The 26,175-nt window shown below is 42.0% G+C and overlaps 1 protein-coding gene across 1 annotated transcript in view; it reads right to left on the bottom strand.

Moving 5' to 3' along the window:
* Positions 1–26,175, bottom strand: part of hdgfl3 (HDGF like 3) — a 54,483-nt gene that overhangs the window by 14,599 nt on the left and 13,709 nt on the right. Inside the window, 6 exon segments of the mRNA XM_034183878.1 lie at positions 7,348–7,478; positions 12,579–12,610; positions 12,612–12,688; positions 12,690–12,728; positions 21,066–21,204; positions 21,691–21,767. Coding sequence (XP_034039769.1) covers positions 7,348–7,478; positions 12,579–12,610; positions 12,612–12,688; positions 12,690–12,728; positions 21,066–21,204; positions 21,691–21,767 — 495 coding nt within the window.

The following is a 26,175-nucleotide window of genomic DNA, read 5'->3' as shown; positions in this document are numbered from 1 at the left end:
CAGCTCGGGGCGCAGCGCGCCGTCCGGCTCCGTGGGCTGTCCTTAAAGCGCCAGTAACACTCCATAATCTCTCATCAGCCGTTAAAATTTTCACCGAAACCGTCTGAATTTCTCGAATGGCGTCCACTTGGATGTGCTTACAGTTTCAGAAAAAATTTTGATCAAGCAAAGCGCCAGTCTCTCAGGAAGAAGTCAGACAAAGGAATTCTGACGAGGGGGGTGGACCAGTGCTAAACTCAAAGCCTGCCCACAGGCGAATGACGCAACCGACAGGCCGTGAAAAAACTCAGCAATGCGCCGAGGGTTCAAGCTTGTCTGACGTAATCGCACGTGATTCAAATCCATATAGTTTTTAAAAAAATAAAAAGGTCGGTTTTCTTTTTCTAACAGACCTCGTATTTGCAAAGCTGCACAAGAAAATTGGAGCTTTGAATTATACTCTTTCCTGGACAGACTGTGTAGAATAATGCCTTGTTGGTGTGTTTATTGACTTATTTATTATGATTGGACCGAGGCCCGAGGCGTCAGCACAGTTCCACCGGCGCGGCTTTACCGAGGCCCGAGGCGTCAGGCACATCCACCGGCGCGGCTCCACCTGAAGCCCGAGGCGTCAGCGCACATCCACCGGCGCGGCTACACCTGAAGCCCGAGGCGTCAGCGCAGTTCCACCGGCGCGGCTTTACCGAGGCCCGAGGCGCCAGCGCGGAGTTATCTGACCATGGGTCCGAAGAAGGCACTGACGGCGGAGGAGGGAGACGATATCAAAAAGTCCCTGGACTTTTTGTCTGAGGAAATCTCTGTTGTTAAAATGCAGCAGAAATCCATTATGGAGCTGGTGAAAGAAGTGAAGGCTCTCCGGATCCAGAATGCCGAGAAAGACCGGCATCTGGTGTACCTGGAGAACCGTGTTGCGGAGTTGGAACAGTACACAAGGATGAACGACGTTATTATTACAGGGAATTCATATTAAACCTCGATCCTACGCACGGGCGGGTGTCAGAAGACAGCGGAGGGGAGGCCAGTGAGCAGGAGGCCAGCTCAGGGGAACAACAGGTGGCTGACTTCCTGCAATCTAAAGGTATTCAAATGGACTGTAATAACATTGAAGCGTGCCACCCCCTGCCCAGGAGAGAGGATGGAGACAAGCGAGCTGTTATAATGAGGGTTGTCAACAGAAAACATAAAATGGCATTGTTAAAACAGGGACGGAAACTTAAAGGAACAAACGTATTCATCAATGAACTCTGACCAAAAGAACGCAGACATCGCCAGGAAAGCTCGTTTCTTAACAAAGCAGGGAAAAATTCAACAGACATGGACATCAACTACAAAACATTCATCAAATTGAATGGAACACCAGAACAAGTGAAGGTTATGGTATCAGAAACATCGAGGATCTGGACAAATACGACCAATAAGGTATGAGGACACAAACACATCACAACACCATGACACAGACCAGAGGAACATATTCAACTACTACATCATCTACATCTGGAGACAAGAAGGATATAACTCACAGGATTGCTGATCATGGAAAAGTAGAACTGAGAACATTTAAATACACAGAGCCAATGTACTGGACTTGGAGCACGATATAGACCCGGACAATAATTTCTTCTCAAATATCAATGACCAGTTGTTTCTATTATACAGATGAACAGTTTAATCGGATCATTAAAACGGATAACAAAATTATCAATAATCCATTTCAACAGCAGAAGTCTATATGCAAACTTTAACAACATTAAAGAATATTTAAGTCAATTTAAAAAAATATTTAACATAATTGCTATATCAGAAACATGGATCAATGAAGATAAAGGAATGGATTTTGAACTGGATGGATATGAATTTAATTGTGTAAACAGAAAGAATAAGAGTGGAGGAGGAGTGGCTGTGTATGTGGATAAGAACATGAATTATAAAATAGTAGACAATATGACAACTGTGATTGATAACTTATTAGAATGTATAACTATTGAAATATGTGAAGAAAAAAGCAAAAATGTATTAGTCAGCTGTATATATAGAGCACCAGGATCTAGTATTGAAACATTCACTGACTGTATGGGAAATGTTCTCAAAAACTAATCAAAAAACTGTGTTCATTTGTGGTGACTTAAATATTGATCTGCTCAATCCAAATAAGCATAAAATAACAGAAGAATTTATCAGTATAATGTACAGTATGAGTTTATATCCAAAAATCACCAGGCCAAGCAGAATTACATCCATAGTGCTACCTTAATTGATAATATATTCAGCAATGATACTGAGAATAACACTGTGAGTGGATATTAATCAATGACATTAGTGATCATCTACCAGTTTTCATCGTTTATAATAGAAACCATCGGCGGAATCAGCCAGAGGAGAAAATAAAATACAGGTGAGTGCGGACAGAGGAAAACATGAACACACTAAAGAAGGATTTACAGGAGCAAAAACTGGGAAAAGGTATACAGTGAAAGTGATGTTGATAGTGCATATGAAACTTTTTTACAAATATTTACATCATTATATGATAAAAATTGTCCAATTAAACAAGACTACAGAAAACAAAAATCCAAGCTCGACCATGGATGACGAAAGGGTTTCGAAATGCATGTAATAAGAAAAATACACTGTATAGAGAATTCATAAACTAAAGACTAAAGAGGCAGAAAATAGATATAAGAAATACAAAAATAGATTAACTAATATTATACGGGTATGTAGGAGGAATATTATAGTAACATATTATATAATAACAAAAACATATTAAAGGAATATGGATATATTAAATAGCATTATCAAAATGGTAATAAAAAACAGAGTTACCCTCAGTACTTTCATTGATAATAATGTCAAGAAGGAAATAAGGATGAGGTAGTCAACGGTTTTAATAATTTTTTTGTAAGTATTGGACCAAGCTTGGCAGAAAAATTCCCAATTCCCAACCTGAGGATTGGGATAATAATCTCATAGAAAGAATCCCTGTTCAATGTTCCTCACAGCAGTGGATGGAAAAGAAATTATAGACATTGTGAATAATGTAAATATAAAACATCTACCGATTTAAATGAAATTGATATGGTGGTGGTAAAACAGGTCATTGAATGGATTGTAGAAACCATTAACATACATCTGTAACTTATCATTTCAAACGGTAAATTTCCCAATCAAATGAAAATAGCTAAGGTTGTGCCGCTGTATAAGACTGGGGATAGAACACCACTTCACAAATTATAGACCTGTTTCTTTGCTTCCACAATTCTCCAAATTATTAGAAAAGTTATTCAATAATAGATTAGACAAATTCATAATAAACATAAACTACTTACTGATAGTCATATGGATTCAGAGCACATAGTTCAACATCACTTGCATTAATAGAATCAGTTGAGGAGATTACAAACGCCATAGACCACAAATTACATTCAGTTGGAATATTTATAGACCTTAAAAAGGCTTTGATACAATCAATCATGACATATTAATCAGTAAACTTGAACAGTATGGGATTAGGGGGTTGGTGTTGCACTGGGTGAGAAGCTACTTAAGTAACAGAAAACAGTTTGTGAAGTTGGGGGAATATACATCATCATGCTTGGACAATGCTTGTGGCGTCCCACAGGGGTCAGTATTGGGTCCAAAACTGTTTCTAATTTATATAAATGATATGTCAATGTTTCCAAAATATTAAAATTAGTATTATTTGCAGATGACACAAGCATTTTTTGTTCAGGGGGGGATTTGCAGGAGTTACTGAGGAGGATCAGTATAGAAATGGGAAAAATTGAAATATGTTTGACAGAAAACAAATTATCATTAAACTTAAGTAAAACAAAATACATGTATTTGGCTATTGTAATACAGACATACAGGTTCAGTTACAAGTCGAGGGGGTAGATATTGAAATGGTACATGAAAATAAGTTTCTGGGGGTGATAATAGATGATAAGATAAACTGGAAGACATATAAAACATATACAATGTAAACTGTCAAGAAGCATTTCAGTTCTAAACAAAGCGAAACATATTCTGGACCACAACTCACTCCGCATTCTTTACTGCTCACTGGTTTTACCATATTACAGTACTGTGCAGAGGTATGGGGTAATACTTATAAAGGTACAACACAATCACTATCAGTAATGCAGAAAAGAGCTATAAGAATTATTCATAATACTGGCTATAGAGATCATACAAATCCACTATTTTTACAATCCAAATTCTTAAATTCACAGTTTATTTTCAAACAGTACAAATCGTGTATAAAGCAATAACAATTTACTTCCAGCAAATATTAAAAATATGTTTTTTAACAGATCAGGGGATTACAGTCTGAGGGGGAAATTTAATTTAAAGCATCAGTGGGCACGAACAACATTAAAAAGTTTCTGTATTTCTGTCTGTGGGGTGAGGATGTGGAACAGATTGGGAGTGGGGCTCAAGCAATGTCCAAGCATGAACCAGTTCAAACAGCGGTACAAAAATATGGTTTTTTCTAGGCATAGGGAGGAGGAAGGGTAATGAGGGTTAGGGTGTTTTTGTTTTTTGCTTCGGCTTGTAAATATATAGTATTTTGTATGTAAGTAGGTATGTGCAGGTGTATATTTATGTTTGTGTATATATGTATATATATGTATGTGCATGTATATGTGTGTATATATACGAGGGCTGTCAATAAAGTTACGGTCCTTTTTATTTTTTTCAAAAACTATATGGATTTCATTCATATGTTTTTACGTCAGACATGCTTGAACCCTCGTGCGCATGCGTGAGTTTTTCCACACCTGTCGGTGACGTCATTTGCCTGTGAGCACTCCTTGTGGGAGGAGTCGTCCAGCCCCTCGTCGGAATTCCTTTGTCTGAGAAGTTGCTGAGAGACTGGCGCGTTGTTTGATCAAAATTTTTTTCTAAACCTGTGAGACACATCGAAGTGGACACGGTTCGAAAAATTAAGCTGGTTTTCAGTGAAATTTTAACGGCTGATGAGAGATTTTGAGGTGAGACTGTCGCTTTAAGGACTTTTCACGGTGCGAGACGTCGCGCAGCGCTCTCAGCCGCCGTCGTCAGCCTGTTCAAGCTGAAACCTCCACATTTCAGGCTCTATTGATCCAGGACGTCGTGAGAGAACAGAGAAGTTTCAGAAGAAGTCGGTTTCAGCATTTTATCCGGATATTCCACTGTTAAAGGAGATTTTTTTAATGAAGACGTGCGGACGGGTCCGCGCGTCGGGACGCAGCCGCCGCGACGCTCCGCCACAGGAAAAACACCTCTGTTGAAGCCTTAAGGACAAGTTGGAACATGTCCTGCCTGTTAAACAATTTCTCATATACTCACTCCACTGAAAGCCATCAAAAGCCACCTGGATTTTACAAATGGTTATCACACGGAGGTGTTTTTCCTGTGCCGCCGCACCGCGTCGGCTGCGTCCCGACGCGCGGATCCGTCCGCACGTCTTTCATTAAAAATGTGGAGGTTTTCAGCATTTTATCCGGATATTCCACTGTTAAAGGAGATTTTTTTAATGAAAGACGTGCGGACGGGTCCGCGCGTCGGGACGCAGCCGACGCGGTGCGGCGGCACAGGAAAAACACATCCGTGTTGATAACCATTTGTAAAATCCAGGCGGCTTTTGATGGCTTTCAGTGGAGTGAGTATATGAGAAATTGTTTAACAGCAGGACATGTTCCAACTTGTCCTTAAGGCTTTCAACAGAGGTGTTTTTTCCTGTGGCGGAGCGTCGCGGCGGCTGCCGTCCCGACGCGCGGACCCATCTGCACGTCTTTCATTAAAAAATCTCCTTAACAGTGGAATATCCGGATATATTATTCTATATATATATATATATATATATATATATATATATATATATATATATATTACTCTAATCTGACCACTTTTTTTAGTAACGAGTAATCTAACGCGTTAATCTTTCCAAATCAGTAATCAGATTAAAGTTACTTCTCCATGTCACTGTGCGTTACTATTATTTTTCATTGTGGGTCGTAGCAGCATTAAACTTGGTCTGTGTGCAGGAGGTCGGGGTTCGACTGAACTGCCCACTTTAAGCAAGCTGTGAGCTTTTCATCCACGGTTTTTTGCAGCTGCTCGACTCGTCGTCTCCTCTTAAAGCGCGGTGATCAGCACACCTGCACTGAGCTTTACAAGACATTTTTATACTTTTTTCCTCCTTTATTTAGAGCTGAGCTGAGCCGCTCCATATCTGCACGTTAAAACAGCTGATCCTCCGCGACGCGTCAACAACTAACACTATTTTCCACTCAATGCACCTAAACTCTCTTTCTGAGGACCACATGATGTGAAAACACAATAAAACTTTCTTACCTGTAAATCTGGTCACGCTTTCTGCAATAAATAAATGTTATCCATTCTTTGTGCTCAAACGCCAAAGTAGGGGCGAATCCAGATGGAATGGGGGCGTGGGGCAGGGATGTGCCCCCCTCACAACACCCCTAGATTAAAGGTCCAGTTTTGAAGCCTTTTTTTTACTACACTACTAATACTACTTAAAATAATATTAATTTCGACAAGTAAAATATTTAGAGAGAATTTAAATGTTAGAAAAATGCTAGAATGAATTTAATAGTTACATTTATAAACAATGTAGGTTTGAAATTGCAAGTTTTACTGTTACAGTGCTGTCAACAGTTAAATATGATGTCAAGAAAGAGGTCTTTATTTTACTTTTAGAAAACAAGTATTTAAGTCAGAAAGGGTGACTATAAAGTAAGTTTTGGCAGAACAGGTATCATTGTCATGTTGAGGTGGCAGAGGGTTGTTGTCGGCAGCTGGGAAAAGTAACTAGTAATCTAACTTAGTTACTTTTACAACTGAGTAATCAGTAAAGTAACTAAGTTACTTTTTCAAGGAGTAATCAGTAATTGGATTACTTTTTCAAAGTAACTGTGGCAACACTGTTGGGTACACAGTAGGAACTTTTTTGTTGTTGTCTTTACTGATCTATCTTGTAATTGTTGTTGTATCAAATGTTCGAAATAAACAGTTTTCATTCATTCATTAGTCATGGTACTTTAATACAAACTGAACCGTTTTTTGGAGGCATTGCTTCTCATTGTTTCTGTTTGGCTTGTTTTCACAACAAATGTTTCTTTTGTGAAATCTGGCAACACTGAGTACTGACTTCTTCTGGTGACTCATTTCACTTGACATCAGTATTTGAAGACACACACACAGCGTCACTGTAAGCGTTTTGTGTGTCTGCATCAGATGGAAAAGTGTAGTAGAGATGTGCACCAGGTATCTTGGTGTAGATGGTTGTGAACATTCACAGACGGTCAGACTGATGGATATGTGAACACTGATGAGTCCCACCTTACTGTCAGTGGTGTTTTGGATGATGTCATTGTCTCCTCCCTCAGAGCCGCTCTTCTGGTCATCATCTTTATCATCCTTCTCCAGAACATCATCTCCGGATGAGATTCTTGACAGCTTGGTGGATTTCTGCCACAGACACACAGAATCCTGTCTACATGCTGTCAGAACAGATACACATTGGCAATCATTAATCTTTCACAAAAGATGCAGATGATATGATTCTTTGGTGTTCACTCTGGTTTTCTGGGTTTTATTTTGAAATATAGGATCAGGAGACCCTGCAGTCGTTTGGCAGATTTAGACTCCACACAGTTGGAAGTCCACATACGAGGTCTGTCCATAAATTAACGGTCCTTTTTATTTTTTTTAAAACTATATGGATTTCATTCATATGTTTTTACGTCAGACATGCTTGAACCCTCGTGCGCATGCGTGAGTTTTTTCCACGCCTGTCGGTGACGTCATTTGCCTGTGAGCACGCCTTGTGGAAGGAGTGGTCCCGCCCCCCATCGTCGGATTTTCATTGTCTGAAATGGCGGAATGAAAAGGACTTTTTTCCATCAGAATTTTTTCAGAAGCTGTTAGAGACTGGCACCTAGAAACCATTCGAAAAATTTATCTGGCTTTCAGTGAAAATTTTACGGGCTTCACAGAGAATAAGGACTTTAACTACAGCTTTAAGGACCCCTTTAAGGACGGTCGGTGCGCCGCGCTGCGAGCTCCGAGCTGCGACGATGCGGCACAAACCACTGGATCATTTCTAAGCTGATGGCTCTGTGATACGAAACCGTTGTGTGCTCTTCTCTGGTTATCACAAGACCTGGACATCAGCCATTTTCCGGCAGATTTCCTTTTAACAACAGATTTTATCATGGAAAGCCGCACGGAGGCTTCGCGCGTCACGACCGATTCGCTGATGAAGCGAGACAAAGGAACACCTCCGTTTCGGAGTGTTAGAGGACAAGTTGGGACATGGTCCAGCTCTCCACAAGTTCTTTTATACTCACTTGACTGGTAAGCACTGAAAGCCGAGATAGACATGTCCCAACTTGTCCTCTAACACTCCGAAACGGAGGTGTTCCTTTGACTCGCTTCATCAGCGAATCGGTCGTGACGCGCAAAGCCTCCGCGCGGCTTTCCATGATAAAATCTCTTGTTAAAAGTGAAATCTGCCGGAAAATGGCTGATGTCCAGGTCTTGTGATAACCAGAGAAAGAGCACACGACGGTTTCGTATCCACAGAGCCATCAGCTTAGAAATGATCCAGTGGTTTGTGCCGCATCGTCGCAGCTCGCAGCGCGGCGCACCGACCGTCCTTTAAAGGGGTCCTTAAAGCTGTAGTTAAAGTCCTTATTCTCTGTGAAGCCCGTAAAATTTTCACTGAAAGCCAGATAAATTTTTCGAATGGTTTCTAGGTGCCAGTCTCTAACAGCTTCTGAAAAAATTCTGATGGAAAAAAAGTCCTTTTCATTCTGCCATTTCCAGACAATGAAAATCCGACGAGGGGGCGGGACCACTCCTTCCACAAGGCGTGCTCACAGGCGAATGACGTCACCGACAGGCGTGGAAAAACTCACACATGCGCACGAGGGTTCAAGCATGTCTGACATAAAAACATATGAATGAAATCCATATAGTTTTTGAAAAAAATAAAAAGGTACGATACTTTATGGACAGACCTCGTATAACTTCCAGTGAGCAATGAAGCCTTAAAGAGCCCCAACGTGCCGTGTACAGCACAGGAAGTCAAATGGTCAAGGGTCAATAGTGACTAGTACTGTAACTTGCTCCATTTGAGACAAATGGGCTGCTGAAATAAATAACATTTCAAGGTCATTCAAGATTAATATAGTGTTTAAAGTGCACATGTGACTTTATATGAGAGATCAGTAATAACCATAGTTGTAACTCACTGTGTCTGAGAGACACAGGCCATTAAAACTGAGTGACCTTGGTAATGATGGTCAAAGGTCATTCTAGCTTGAAGGTCATAGTGTCAATTTAAAGCCCACATATGACTTCCTGTGAGTGGTCAACGGTGCCTATAGTCCGTAACTAGGGATGGGTATCAAGAACCGGTTCCTTTCGGGTATCGTTAAGAAATAATGATTCGATCCACCGACATCAATAAGCTTTTTGCTTAACGATTCTGTTATTGGTCCTTCAGAGTGGGCCGTTATTTTGGGGGGTGTTTGTCAGGAAAATGATCATTTCTCTACATTGATTACAGATCCTGCAGCGGGTCCGTAATCAAACTTTTCTGCAGCGCGGCTTTGCTTTGAACCTTGAACCAATCGAAGCAGTGGTTCGCAGATTGAGCAGTGCTTCGATCTATTGCTTCGTTTATTCTTTATTTCTTCGCTTAATTTTTCCCCGTTAAAACCCTAAGAGCATACGTCTGTGAGTATTATTACCTTTTTATGTTAAACCAACCTGTTATGGTCTTCTGAAACAGTTGATAGATGTATTTTATAACTTAAAAACGGGAGCGATGCTAACGCCTTAGCATGTCTATTGGTTTTTTCAATGTTAAAAGTTAACATTAAGCAGTTGCAGCTCTCATCACGTTCGGGGTGCATTTGTTTTCAAATTGTAATATTTTTAAAATTTATTTTTGTTTATATATTAATAATCTAATGATTATTATATACAATATATACTTATTATACAATTTTAGAAAAAGAGACAAAAAGAACCTGAATAGAAACACAACAGAAAATATAAAACCAACTAACAATGAACGTACATAAATAAATAAATTCATACATACAGAAATAAATAAGTGTTTCCTGTGAACACCTAGTGACTCTTACACCTCCATTTCATCCCTGTCTTATTTAAGTTTAATGACAGTTTGTTTCAGTCAAACCATATTTTCAATGTGTTAATTTCTTCAGTGATTTCCTGCCAAGCTAGAAAACTGCTGTATCCTAGTAAGAGCAGAACCTGGAATGAATTTGAATACGTTTTTTTTTTTTTCTCACCTAAACGGATGCTGCACTTATCGTCTGGAATAGTCCCAGATTGCATTTCAGAGCTTTTAGAATTGAAACATTTTCGTGGCGGGTGGTGTTGGGGGGTAATTTTGGGTTTCAGCTTTTTTGGTTTTTCACCACTTTCATCCATGAATATGTCAATCGTGAGTCACTTTTGTGCGGATTAAAGTTACTAACTGGGACTCCTGTCTTGTTGCGAGAAAGAAACGAGAATCGTCCTCCGTTCTGTTCACACAGCTCCAAACGTTGCGCGGCTCTCTGACGAGTCAAATTAGAATGATAGAGTCCAGTCGGAATTAACAACTTCAAAGCGAACCACCATTTTGTTTATTTTTATTTATGTCTAGAGATCAAATTTTAACGGCTGATGAGAGATTTTGGATTGTTTCTATCGCTGTAAGGACTTCCCACGGAGTGGGCCGTCGCGCAGCGCTCCGAGGCGACGTCGTCATCCTGTTTCAAGCTGAAAACCTCCAAATTTAAGCCTCTGTTGACCCAGGACGTCGTTAGAGAACAGAGAACTTTCAGGAGAGGTCGGAATCAGCAGTTTATCCGGACATTCCACTGTTAAAGGAGATTTTTTTAATGAAAGACGTGCGGACGGATTGGCGCGTTGGCTCGCAGCCGGCGCGCCCACCACAGGAAAAACACCTCCGTGTTGATAACCATTTGTAAAATCCAGGCGGCTTTTGGTGGCTTTCAGTTGAGTGAGTATCTGAGAAATTGTTTAACAGCAGGGCATGTTCCAACTTGTCTTTAAGGCTTCCAACGGAGGTGTTTTTCCTGTGGCGGGCGCGCCGCGCCGACGCGCCAATCTGTCCGCACGTCTTTCATTAAAAAAATCTCCTTTAACAGTGGAATGTCCGGATAAACTGCTGATTCCAACCTCTTACAGCGATAGAAACAATCCAAAATCTCTCATCAGCCGTTAAAATTTTCACCGAAAACCAGCTGAATTTCTCGAATGGTGTCCACTCGGATGTGCCTCACAGTTTTTGAAAAAATTTTGATGAAGCACAGCGCCAGTCTCTCAGCAACTTCTCAGACAAAGGAATTCCGACGAGGGGGCTGGACCACTCCTCCCACAAGGCGTGCTCACAGGCGAATGACGTCACCGACAGGCGTGGAAAAAACTCTTGCATGCCCACGAGGGTTCAAGCTTGGCTGATGTAATCACACGTGATTCAAATCCATATGGTTTTTTAAAAAAATAATAAGGTCGGATACTTTTCTAATAGACCTCGTATTTACTTTAAGACTCAATGAAATACATAGAAAACCTGTAAAGCCTACTTTTAGTACAAAATTCACAAGAGGTGTCGATAAGGGAATCGATAAGGAATCGGATCGATAAGCAGAATTGATAATGGCATCGATATCGATAAAATCTTATCAATACCCATCCCTAGTCGTAACTTTCTCTATTTGAGAGACACACACGGCTGATGTTCCCATATTCAGTTGTAATGGACTGAATGGGAAATCTCACCTCACCAATTTGATCACTCTGAAATGACTCATGATGAATCGACAGAAATGGCATTCCGAGCATCGGTGACTAGCAACCCCAGAGGCGGTTTGGTTTTAAAAATGGAATAGACTGCCCTTCTCAGGAGAGACTGTGTTCTGTCGCCCTCTAGTGGCTGCCAACCTATATTGTGACTTTCATGGTCATAGTCGTGGCAAAGCTCGGTATAAAACACACTGAAAATCTGAATATCGGTAATTAAGTGGCTGCAAACCCGCTTCCAGCTCCATTGCTACACAGGACACACCGCTCCACAATCCCGCCACATTCCTTTACATGGCGCTTAAGAGGCCCAGTTGCTAGGCAAACAGTGGTTGCTAAGCAAAGAAAAAAGGTGCCTGCGACTTTTTCATCCTCCTTCCATTTACAGCAGTGATGGCGTCGGTGCGGATACGTAACGTGCTGTGTGGCGGCGTTGGGCTCTGCAGCATCCACTCATGGCACAAGGTCAGAGAACTAAAGGCGCCGCAGAGGCCTCGCGTTGCTGTGGCAGCAACGCGAGGCCTCTGACCACAAGGCCACAGATGTGAACAGGACTGAGTTTTGCACACCAGGATGTGAAGAAACATAAATGAAGCATCGCGCTGTTTAAAACCCAAATGCCTCGTCTCAGCAGCAAATACAACCTCAGGTTTGTACTCTGAACTGATCTTTACTCCCACAGAAGCTTCTCGCCCTGACAGTGAGGACCACTACCTTGGAGCTGGCTGTCTTTTTCCGTTTGAATCCAGTCTTGTTTGGCTTGTCCATTGCAGTCTTCCTCCTCCACAGAGTCTCCCTCTTCACCCTCGCTGCTGCCATCGGCAGCGTCTCCCCGCTTCTTCTGTTTCCGAGGAGCTCTGCTGCTGCATGGCCTGTGTGGACCAACATCCCGTTAGCTCCCAACACTCACACTGATATAACGTACAACCGAGCATCAAAGCCACAGATTTACAGTACAAATTAAAAAGTACACTTGTCCAAACATTTCGACAATTAGTTCAAACGAAGCAATCACAGCGGGATACTGTGACAGCGTATTCACGACGTGTGAACCAAGTACTGCAGTAAGTCCCTTTGGCTTCTCCTTTGTTTCACAACAGCAGATGTGAGGTGGATCTGCATGTTGATTGGCACAAGTTTCACACCAGATGCCCTTCCTGATTCAACTCCACATTACAGGCAGAACGAGCAGGGGTGGGGTTTGAACTGGGAACCTTTGCACTCAAAATAGGCACACTTAACCACTTGCAGTACTAATAACACAATAATGACAGGTGGCAATTTTCTGTATCATATCCCTGTTTTTATTTTCTGCACACAAGATCCTCCATGATTTTGTCCGTGCTTCAAAAGAGATCAACAGTTTTACATTGTTAGAGATTTTTTATGGAGCCTCTCATTAAGGTCGTAACACTGCAATAGATTGTTAATGACTGTATGACGCAACACGGTTGTCTTTGGCACACAGAGCGTCGGCCTGACACAGCCCAGAAATGTCTCGCACCTGTAGCCACTTTGTTTTAAAGCCAAATATTCCTCATATGTGCAATAAGTGACAGATAACTGCACATCTGATATTTCAGTTTCTGTATCTCAGAAATTCATTCAATTTCTATACCTGTTCACTCCAATTGAGGCCACGCCCACACTGGAGCCCATCCCAGCAGTCACAGGGTGTGAGGCGGGGTACACCCTGGACCGGACACCAGTCTGTTGCAGGGCCACACATAGATTGACATTCACACCTACGTGCATTTAGAGCCACCAGTTCACATAACCTATAACCTTTAGAAGTGTGAGGAAGCTGGAGCACAAAACCCATTTGAACAGGGGGAGAACATGCAAACTCCTGACAGAAAGGTCCACGTGGGAAGTCATCCCAGGACTTTCTTGGCTGTGAGTCAACAGTACTAAACCACTAAGACACCATGCCACCCATCTCAGTAATTACTGCTCTAAAACAGTCATTCTTTGTGTGAATCCACATCTCTTTTTGAGGGCTCTTCGTCACTACAGCTGTGTACTTTTGACATCCAGTCATTCTTGTATTTTAGCACTGAACTAACAACGAGAGCTACACATGCAACTTTAATCCAGCGTTCCATTTACCCACAGAACTCAGAGCCGAGAATGATATCACATGTTCCAGTCACAAGCTCTGAAACAAAGATAGACAAACCATTATGTGTAGTGTACTGGAGTAAAGACAACTACTTCATACATGCTAACATTGGTGCAACATATCCATAGACAGCCATGAGAAATGACTGATTTACTGAGACAGGAAGATGATAAATTACTACAGCTTCACTTGCTGTTTATGCACGGCAAAAAGTCAGGGATACAGAGTTTGGTCTGACTTTCCAACTTGTAATTCTGACCTCAGGTAGCATTCCAATCGAACTTCCAGCATGGAACTTTTTCTAGTTCCAAGTACAAATGAAATGCACCGTTAGTCTGCCCGATTAGAATTTATCACCAGGGGCCCGTTCCATGAAGCAAGCTCAGAAAAGCGGAGCTTCATGTGAAACACCTGACTTGAATAAGCCTAACAAATGAGATGAAGCTCAAGCGGTTCCATAAAGGCCGAGCAACGTTCATGGCATCAAACTAAGTCAAGACAGGTTCAGCCAGTCAGACTTATTGCGTGTGCATTCATAGGTAACCCATGAGGTTGAACCAGATCAACTGGATTGGATTCACAATGGCAAAATGTAAAGCGCGAGCAGCAATGTTCACTACCTCAGAGCAGACCTTATAATGGAGACCCTATGAGCAATTTAAAACATCTAATGATGTTCGTCCTTCACGTCGAAGATGACCATTTTTCTTCACATTCATCACTAAGTAATATGGTGTGGAGATGGCTAACCAAGCCAATCTTCGCTCTGATTTCTCGCTGCAGTGTGGGCATGAAATGTCTGGCTGGGAAAGGGAGCTTGACCGGTCCTTCCGGCGCTATCGCGTTTGCTGCAATTTTTAGATGCGTTTCACTTCAGAGTCCGCTACACCTGTTTTGATTGAGGCGCGGCAAGCAGGGCGGTCTTGTGCAACTTCTTCCCAGGATTCAGAGGGGATGTCCCAGCATTTCAGGGAGGCTTTGAAGGTGTCCCTATGGCGGGCGCCTTCGCTGTCCACCACAAGATCTCCTCCCTTCCTTGAGCTCCCCATAGAATAGACGCTTTGGGAGGTGGTTGTCTTCCATGTGGTCAGTGGTGGGCACAGCTAACCAAAAAGTTAGCTTCGATAACTGGTAATCAGCTAACTGAAAAGTTATCTTTTTTAATGTTAAACCAATAAACTGCCTAAAAACTTATCAGACCCTACAGATAACCGATAACTTTCAATTTTGCCTCCCATACACTCTCAGCTACTAATAAGCTGATTTTGAGTTTAAACACCGCCAAAGCTTCTAATAGAACCAATAGCGATCACAAACCCAAACAGCCAATGAACCAGCGCTTCTGTCTTTGTGCACTCTGCCCCCTGCTGTAGGAAAGCGTCATTTACCCTGACAGGATACAGAGGTCCAGCGATGAGGCAGAGGTCTTGAAATAGAAACAGGTTTGAGTTATGGTTTTGCTTTAAAAATAAAATTATCTCTGAAAAAAATTAATGTAAACTCTTAAAATGTACAAAGTGATATATAACACATATCTGTTAATTTTAAAATAATGCACCAATTCTGAAGATTTGAACATTAACGCACAGATGCCCAAAGGGATTATGGGTAACTAAGCCTCCGTCCGCTCATACTGACTGGTTGATTCATTCTATGTAAAACCAACACAAGTGAATCAATGTAACATGTGTTGGTGTTTACAAATAAATGTGCTTTTGTAAAATGTCATTTTTTTCATTTGTATAAAAAAAAATAAATTTTCAAGATCCCACTAGACAGCGCTTAAGCGCACATGTGATGACATCACAACTCTATCCGGTTAGGGAGACAAGGTTTCTTTCAATAACAAGAACTGTCAAAAAAGTGTGGGTGGAATTGCGTGGCGACAGGAATCGCTTTTTGAATGCTTGAATAATGATGTCAGATGCACAAACAAATCAAATAATAGTGAAAACACATGTTCATTGCACCCAGAATGTTGGTATTTTAGTTGCTGAACTTTGCGGTGCGGTGTCAATAACGCATCAATCAGTCGCTCTGTGCGGCATCATAACATCAAGCCTGGTTCACATGGCAAGATAATTAAGCTGATATCGGACCCGATCTTCCCCTTCCGACAATCTTAGAACACCCTGACAATTGTGATGACGCTAAATATAATCTTATCAGATATTCCTGCCATGTGTGGTTTGTAAGAGCGCTCTGATCTGCTCAGAAGGACCTGAGGAGCTAAATGTGACATGCAGCCAATCAGAAAGCGAGGTGTTTGACTTGGGAATGTTCGTGTGAAATCTGTTCATGTTTGTTGTTTTTACCATGTGGCTGACACCACACACTGTACAACTAAACCTGTCAGATCCATTTTTTTTTTTAAATCTCCACGTGTGTGGTCTCTCAGGTTTTGAAGACCTACAGATAATTTTTAAATCCTGCGGTCGACAACACTGTGATATAACTAGTCGCCAGTAGATGGCAGTGTTCCATGCATTTTGACGCCGGTTATATCACAGCCTGAATCACAATTAAACAGACTTTTCAGCTTTTGGCATTTTTACATAAAACAAACACAATAACAACGTCTATAAACCCAGAGAATATATTTACAAGAGTTTTAGGCACAATATACAAAGAGTTTAATGCTGTTGTCCGTGTGGAGCCTGATCAGAGTGTCTCAAATGCATTTCTCCTGTCACGAACCTTTACCCAGAATGCACTGCGCACACACCATGTCCACACTAAAACCTTTAAAATTAGTCCAATACTTTAAAACTAAAACTATATCTGATATTTTCACTTTATAAAGCTTCATATGTGATGTTAATTTAAAATAACTTAAACTTTAAATAAGTTAAAACTGCATGCCTCTGGATGACTTGGGTGATATTGGCAGTGTGTTAGTATGGGGTCAAAAGAAATGAGCTTTTTTCTTTTCTGTGACCAGTTTTCCTTTGCCTGCAGAGGATAGAGTGGTTTCTTTTAGAATCAGCTCTTCTCTGTTTGTAGAAGATAAAATGGCGCATCTACTACAAAAAGCCAAGTCTGCAAAAATGTAAGTAGGCTAAAAATTATTGGGCCAAAACTTATCGGAAGATAATTGGTCTGATGATGGTTTTCAAAGTTATCTGAAAAGCTAATCCGATAATGAAAACATTATCTTCGATAGCGGATTAGCGGAACTGTGCCCACCACTGCATGTGGTGTACATGGCCGGCCCATCGAAGCTGCAAGTGCATGAGTGTGGCGTGAATGCTCTCCATCTGAGCTCGCTCGAGAGCCTCCGTGTCTGGAACTTTGTCCTGCCATTTGATGTGGAGCAATGTTCTCAGGCATCTCGTGGAAGGCGTTCAGCTGTCTGGCATGGCGACTGTAGACAGTCCACATTTCTCTGGCATACAGTAGGGAAGGAAGTACCACGGCACTGTATACCTTCAGCTTGGTTTGCAGGCTCTGGCAATCCTGAAGTCCATGTCCTCGTAGATGTTGGCAGAGCGTGACAGGGTACTTCCAAGGTAGACAAACCTGTCAGCCACAGTAAGTCTCTGTCCATTGACCATTATGGTTGGCGCTATGTAGGTGGCTTCTGGGGGTTTGTCTGTGAGGCTGAAGTCATCACATGCTAATGAGAACAGGTCCATGCTAGCCTGCATCTCCGACTGTGTCCTAGCATTCAATGCACAGCCGTCGGCAAAGAGATCACAGGCAGTGTCTTCCTGTACTTTGGTTTTGGCCTGCAGCCTCCTCAAGTTGAAGAGCTTTCCATCAGTCCGGTACCTGAATTCAATACCGATATCACCATCCCAGAAGGCATCGTTGAGCATGGCAGAGAACATCATCCTGAACAAGGCAGGGGCCATCATGCAGCCCTGCTTTACACCACTGGTCACGGGGAAGGGCTCCGAGTACTCTCTGTCATCCTCGACTCTCGCATACATGCCATCATGGAACTGCTGGACCAGTGAGATGAACTTGTTGGGGCATCCATACTTGGCCATAATCATCCACAATCCCTCATGGCAGACAGTGTCAAAGGCTTTGGTCAAATCCACAATGGTAATGTAGAGGCCAACATTCTGCTCCTGACACTTCTCTTGAAGTTGCGCAGCAAAGATCATATCCACGTGCTGCGTCCACTCCTGAAGCCATACTGGCTCTCTGGTAGCAGGCCTTGCTCAAGATGTGTGTTGAGCCAGTTCAGGGGATTCTGGCGAGCAGTTTTCCAGCAATGGAAAGCAGCAAGATGCCACGGTGGTTGTTGTATGCTTTCTTATTTCCTTTCCACTTGTGGAGGTGGACAATAGGTGTCCTTGTATTCCTGGGGGAGCTTTTCTTGGTGCCACATTGATTTGAACAGCTCCGTCAGGCGCTCAGTCAGACAGTGGCCACCAGAGACGAAGATCTCGGCGGGGGTCGAGTCAGCACCTGGTGCTTTGCCACTGGACAGCCACTTGATGGCTTTCACCACCTCTTCTTCGGTTGGGGAATTGGTGAGCAAATGGTCGATGGGGACCTGCGGCAGCCTGGTTATAGGTTCCTCATTAATCGTGGATGAGCGGTTGACGACAACATGGAAATGTGCTCAGCACTCCAGGATCTTCTCCTTGTCTGTGATCAGAGTTTTCCCATCTGCACTGAGGAGGGGTGATGATCCAGACGATGTAGGGCCGTAGACAGTCTTGAGGGCACTGTAGAAGTTCTTTACATCCTTCTTGTCAGCACAGGCCTGAATCTCGTAGGCTTTGTTGCTGAGCCACTCGTCCTGCATGCGACGCAGCTCATGCTAAACAGTTCTTCTGGCATTACTGAATGCTTCCTTCTTCGATGTAGAGGAGTGATCGTTGAGGACGTCTGTGCTTTTCCTCAAGCAGGGCTTGGATGGCCTTATTGTTGTCATCGAACCAGTCCTGGTGCTGGCTGGTGACAGGGCCTAACACATCTGAGGCAGCAGTGTAGACGCAGTCATGGAGACTCCCCCATTTTGACCCGACATCTGCATGTAGGTCCGTGTTTGGCGACTGTAGCTTGCTGTCGAGCTCCTCAACCAGTTTCTGCTTGATGTCTTCACACTTTGGAGACATTAAGTTGTTTGGGCACCTTGACACCTTGTGGTCTCCTAAGAGGCTGGATTTGGATATTCATCTTGGAGATGAGCAGGCGGTGATCCAACATTCCGTGCTGCACATGGTCTCTGTGACTCTCACGTCCTGCCTGTCCCACTGCCTGACGATGATGTTGTCTATTAGATGCCAGTGCTTGGAGTGTGGGTGCATCCAGAACATCTTGTTACGATCGGGGAGGTGAAAGACGGAGTTGGTAATGAGAAGCCCATATGCAGTGCAGCTTTCCAGCAGGAGTAGCCCGTTGCTGTTGCAGTTCCCTACACCATTTCTCCCCAGGACTGTTTCTCCCCTGACGAGTGGTCTCTGCAAACTGTAGCGTTGAAGTCGTCAAAGATTATAAGTTTGTCAACTTCCTAAAAAGGAAAACAGGGAACATGGTAGCAATAAATAAACGCAGAGAGAAAGGCTGGCAGGAAACTGCTGATTGACTAAATGTGTACGATTAACATACCAATGCATTCTGGGTAAAATGTACTGATAAATAAATGTCCTTATTCTGCAAACTGCAATGCTTTATGCTACTGCTGTGGTGAATATGTTGTAGTTTCTTAGATCTTGTTAAAATTATGTCCGTAGGTGTTTTTGAGCTCTAAATTATGAAACAACATGACACCATAAGTGAGTGGTTGGGTTGGATTATGGGCTTCAAAATGCCGAGCTTCGTGCTCTTGGAGCGTCGTGATGTTTGAGTGATCCCAGAAACTTCTCCTGCATGTTCACAAAAAGCAGATAATGTCATAATTTAATTTTTTCTGGAGTCTGACTTGTTGTGTGTTTCAACCTTCAAACTAACATATGCCCAGTTCCTTTCTGTGTGGAGTTTCCTTATGCTCCACTAGCTGCCTTCAGTCCAGTGTCTCTAAACCTGGACATTGACTGTGGCTGCTCCTGGCAGGGGAGCTGTGTCCAAGCATACTGAGAAATGCACAGAACAAACTGCAGGTCACTCTGTGGGAGGTCGTGCCCCCTGCTGTATCCATTGCAGCACAGCTGGAGACCCCTGAGCAGACAAACAACACCATCAGAAAGTCTGGTCTTTATTTACTGCTGGTTGGAATTGAGTCAGGGACAACAGAGGCATCGTCGGTACTACGGCCGTGGGTTCACTACACAGTTAAGTTCAAAAGCACAGCCGCAGCAACAGGAGGAATCCGTTATTAGCAGAAATTGGTAAACAGTAGATAGCAACCTAAACTCAGAAGAAACAGGAAGGTAACAGAGGTCAGCAACTGGCAATCAAAACACTGGGAATATTTTTGAGAAAACTGCCATACAAAGAACACGATCTGGTGCTGGAGGGAAGGATTTGTGATGGTTAAATACTGTATAACTCAATTACTTGGGAGGTAAACGTGCACGAGAAACTGGAAAAACCTGAGTGCCCAGGAAGAAAAGCCAACAACATGCATTGGGAGCAGAACTGTCAAAATAAAACCACAAGATAAAGACTAGAAATATAACCAGTGATCAGAAAAGGAGCAGCAGAACATGAACCGTGACAACTGTCTGTGTCCTTGGACAAAACACTTTAACTGTACTGTCTCACTCCACTCATAATCCAGGTCCCCACATACATGGGGAAGCTGGGGAAGTAACCTGTGATGGACTCTCATCTGCTACAGACTCCTGGAATAAGGACCAATGGGCCAAACAGACTAACAACCTTTCTGGTGAAACAGTCTTGAAAAAATAAGTGATCATTGCATATAATGAATATATTTGCTGTAAGATGTTTTAACACCGCACCCTTTCCTATTTATTTATTTGCATATTGTTGGGGTTAATAAAATGTGATCACAGCAGTTAGGTTTTAGTGCAAAGATAAAGATCCACTCTGACCCGGGGAGTCCAGATTCAGGTGTCAGTCACATGAACAGTGTCATGATGTAACCATGGTAACGGTGTTGCTTCGTTGACCCCCCGGCCTCCGGCTCGTCTATGGGCGCAGATGTAACAGACAGTCGACTGACCTGATAACCTGTGAACTTGACTCCTGGGTTGTTCTCGATCTCCCAGAGGCCCTCGTTGAATCCTTTCCTCTTGTTGGACTTTCCAAACTTATCTTTGTACTCTTTGTATGGCAGAAGATCTTTGGGACCTAAGAACGCCCTAAAGAAAGAGAAACAGACATTCATGAGGATTTAAAGGCATCCAAACCACAGCTGCTGAAGAAATTCAGGTCTGGGACTATGGAACATTTTATGGTTTTAACCATGAAAGCATCAAAATCATGTTTCAGTTTTTGTTTTTTCTTTCTCTCTGACATGTGATACAAGTTTATATTTTAATATAATATATAATTATATTTATATAATATTTTTATATTTTAATGGTAATGGATTACAAAATATTCAAGATCTAAGCAGAGAATCTGTGCTGTTGGTAAAAGTGATCCAATATTTCCATTGTTGCATTTTAAAAGCAAAGTCTTTGATTTCCAGGAAAAAAGAGACTCCTGTGGCAAAAGTGTTATTAAAGTGTTCTCACATCACAATTACAGTGTAATTACACACTTCATGACTCCGTGACAAACTTTTTCCTCTTAAACTCCAGGTGGTTGTTCTGCACTTTGTGTGCAGGAACAAGGACGCTTACGTTTCATGAGTCCCAAAGAAGAAGATGGGATACTTGTTGGCAGGCGGTTTGACAGCACCTTCTGGAAGCTCATCAATCTGATGGACAGACACACAGAGCCCAGACATTACTATGAATATGTTATCATCAGCTAATACAACAGATTTTACATGACTGAATAATGTCTCCCCACACAACCTGAACTCAGGGTGTTCGTGATTTTGTTTTGTTGTTTGTTGTATATTCAGGATTTGTGTGTGTGTGTGTGTGTCATATTCATCGTTATGAGCTAGGGCAACTTGCCCGTTGCCTATATTGTTGCAAACTAGGGTTTATTCTATGCACACTAAAGGCTTATTTTTCACAAATTCTGGTCACAAAATATCTTAAAATCCATGTTAGTGAACATGTGGCCTTTGCCAAGATCATCCATCCACGGGGCAGGTGTGACACCATGATTCTGATTAAACAGCATATTGCACAGGTCCCAATAAAAACCCACTGGATTATCAAAGTAAAGATGAAGCATCTGCCATCACAGATTTGAACAAATTTGAGAACAAAACTAAAATTTGAGGAAAATAAAACTTTTGTGTGGATAGAAGTATTTAATCAACACCATGACGTATTACTGTAGGTTCATGTATGTCACCACTCCAGATTTCATGAAATTCAACAAGAAGTTTTTTAATCCAAGTGACAAATAAATCAACCCACCAAGAGACAAAGATAAAACCATAAAGCGGTTAGAGTTAAAGCCTCAGTCGCATAGAAATAAGACTGTTGGTGATTTGGGAGAGTCATCGACAATCTCTGCAGCAACCCCCTCAAGAATACGGTCACTGATGTTTCGGCAGTCACACAGATTTGTGCAGTCACATATATAAGCCTGTTTTACGATGGCTGCAAAGGCACTGTGGCACAACTTATGCACTATGCAAATTACATGACTGTAGCTGGTCTGTTGTGCATGTCATAAATAGGGGTCGACCGATAGGGATTTTTAAGGACGAGTATCAATTATCGGCAAAGCTTGGAGGCTGATATCTATATTTGAGGCCGATATTTGCGAGCAGTAAAAAGTGTCAAAGTTTATTTTACTCAGATGGAGAAAAACGTTGCTTTCAGCTGCAGTACACAGCACGTGATGGCGGAACCTGGCCCCCTTTGAGTCACTACATGTAGCGCTACAAAAATAAACTGTCATATCGGCTGATATAAATGCCTGACACAATATCCTCAAAAATGCTGAATATTGGTGCTGATAATTGTCAGTAATCAGTCGACCCCTAGTTGTAAGCCTGTTTTTTCCCTCCAAAATCATTATGACAGTTGTTGACATACGCACTCTGTTTGGCCCCTAGTGGTGCCTGTCTGGCCCCCAGTAGTCCCACTGTAGTACAGTTCTTTAAAACCGGTTGCCACATGTTAGAGTCACAGATGCCACCAAGCATTTTTTTTTAAACATGTACATGATACACTCTGTGACTAAATTTCAGCGGACAAAACATCATCAACACTGAATTTTTTTTCCTGCAACAGCTTAACAAAATGTGACGCACAAACTGCAACATTTTGCCTTGAACCTGTGGCCGGTGGGCGTATCCCGCGGTGTAACAAGGCCCTAACTGGAGGAGTTGGGTTTTGAAATTGGATGGATGATACTGTGTGCAATTTTAAAGTCTATTGATGCAATTTCATTAGACCAGGGAGCGAAAGGTAAATATGTGCTCAGAAAAGTATTTTTGCAAGGCAATTCTTTGATCTGCTTGGAAACACCTGAACTGATCTACAGTACACAGTGGTAGGCACAGTTCCACTAATCCACTAAGCGCTAATTAGCAAAGCTAACTTTTTGTTAGCAGATTCGCTTTTCAGCTAACTTTGAAACCCATCAGCGGACTAATCAACTTCCGCTAAATTTAGTTCTGCTAATTTTCAGTCTACTAAAGTTTTTGCTGGCATAGTAAGTGGTAAAAAAACATTTGAAAAACCTATGTTTGTAATTCGTTGGTAAATTCTATGTGTTGTCTGTTTTGCAGCAGTCAGGCAACTGTGAGGAGCTGAGCTCAACCCTACCCCAGCAGAAGGGACCTGGCTGCTACAAAAAACAAAAAGTCATTTACATTCAACATACAGTGCCCCAGACGTATGCAGGAGAAATCAAAGCAAAGCAGTTTTCATTATGCTTTTGATTTAGAAACAAAACTAATTCCAGACAGTTAATCAAAATTAAGGTCAACTCTGTCATTTTTACAAAGTGAAATATCGCACATATGTTTTAGCTATAAAGTAATGCTCTAATTCTGACGGTTTGAGCATTAACAGAAACAGATGCCAAAAGGCATTATGGGAAAATGAGCCTCCTCTGATCACTGGTTGGTTTATTTATTTGTAAAAAATCAACACACAAGTTACTGTAATGTGTGTATTTATAAATATGTCATTTTTTAAAATTTGTAAAAAAAAAAAAAAAAGGCTTTTGCAAAACTGAAAATTCTGTTTGTTAAGTGTGTCATTCTGAAAAAAGCGACTGTGTGACTGTCCAGTAGATGGTCAAAATGCATAGAACACTGCCATCTACTGGATGGGTGTGTGAATAGCAATGAACGATCAGACGGTCGCAAAAGTTAGTTGACAAATCAAGAAGCCTGGAGAGTGGAGACAGGGCCCGCTCCAGGTAGTGGAAGCTGGGAGCTGCAGTGCAATCGGAACCAGGCAGGTGGAGTAGGAGACGATAGGAAACCGGGACAGGAACCGGTGCCAGGTGGCCGCAAACGGAGCCGAGGACGGAGGTGTGTTCTGAGAAGAAGAGGAGACAAATGTGAGCAGATGCACTCGTAACACAGGAGTAGGGTTGAGTATTGAGAACCGGTACTTTTCAGGTATCGTTAAGAAATGATTCAATCCACCGACATCAATAGCCTTTTTGCTTAACAATTCCCTTAATGGTACTTCAGAGCGGCCGTTGTTTTTGGGGGTGTTTGTCGGGAAAATGATCATGTCTCTACCTTGATTACAGAACCCCTGCAGGGTCTGTAATTAACCGTTTTTGCAACGCGGCTCTTCTTTGAAGCTTGAAGCAGTGAAGCATTGTTCCGACCTGCTGCTTCATTGGTTCTTTGTTTTATTTCGCTTTATCTTAATTTTTCCCCACTAAAACCCTAAAGAGCATATGTCTGTGAGTAATATTTACCTTTTTTATGTTAAACCAACCTGTTAAGGTCTTCTGAAACAGTTGATAGATGTATTTTATAACTTAAAAACGGTACCGATGCTAACGCATTAGCATGTCTATGGCATTTTCAATGTTAAAGTTAGCATTAAGCTGTTCGCATCTCACCATGTTGGTGGGCATTTGTTTTCTGTATAATAACTAATGGCTCAGCATTTGTTGTCGTAAAAGAGTCAAATGTATTACAATGTATTACAATATTTTAATATTTGAAAATTTATTTTGTTTATATATTAATAATAATAGCAACAACAATAATAGTAATAAACTGCATAATGCTACAAAACAATTTTAGAGAAAGAAACAAAAAGAAACGATTAAAAACACAACAGAAAAATATAAAACCAACTAACAATGAACATAAATAAATACATATAGAAATAAATTTTCCTGTGAACATCTAGTGACTCTCACACCTCCACTTCCTCCCTGTCTTATTTAAGTTTAATGGCAGTTTGTTTTGGTCAAACCCTATTTTCAATGTGTTAATTTCTTCAGTGATTTCCACCAGAACTATCTGCCAAACTAGAAAACTGCTGCATCCTAGTAAGAGCAGAATACTACTGGAATGATTTGAAGAAAGAAGTTTTTTTTTTTTTCCCTCACCAAAATGGATGCTGCACTCACTGCAGTTTATTGTCTGGAATAGTCCCAGATTGCATTTCAGAGCTTCTAGAATTCAACATTTGGGTGTTGGGGGGTAATTTTGGGTTACAGCTTTTTGTTTTTCACCACTTTCATCCCTGTGTGACCGTAGCCGTCCCTGAATAGACATAGCAGAATGCAGAGATGACAGGCATTGCGGCGTGGAAGCCAGCAGAGGAAGGTGTCTGGAAACACCAAAAATATCAAAAACTCTTTTGCGGAAAACAGAGCGGCCAGGTTACCTCGTGAAGAAGCTGTGGAAGCTCAGGATTCATGCTGAGGAATTCTTTATGAAATATCGCTGAGGATTCTGCCTCTGATGAGCTGGAAACCAGGTTTAACTGCACAGCAGATAATGAGAAGCAGATGACTCACAGGTGTGAGAACAGCTACCTCAGCTCCGCTTGCGCACCACCTGGAGGGAAAACAGACAAACAACACAAAAGGACAGACAAGGCAAGGGGCCAAGGCAACCCACAACAGTACCAACACCCCCCCCCCCCCCCACTCCCCAACGGGAGCCCCCTGGCAATCTACCAGGGCAATCAGGATGGAGTCTGTAGAATTCCCGAATGAGAGAGGCATCCAGGATGAGACTCCTCTTCACCCAGTAGCGTTCTTCTGGA

This window comes from Thalassophryne amazonica, chromosome 2 (genome assembly GCF_902500255.1).
Source record: "Thalassophryne amazonica chromosome 2, fThaAma1.1, whole genome shotgun sequence".
Taxonomy (NCBI): Eukaryota; Metazoa; Chordata; class Actinopteri; order Batrachoidiformes; family Batrachoididae; genus Thalassophryne; species Thalassophryne amazonica.
This window is presented reverse-complemented; position numbering and strand designations above follow the sequence as displayed.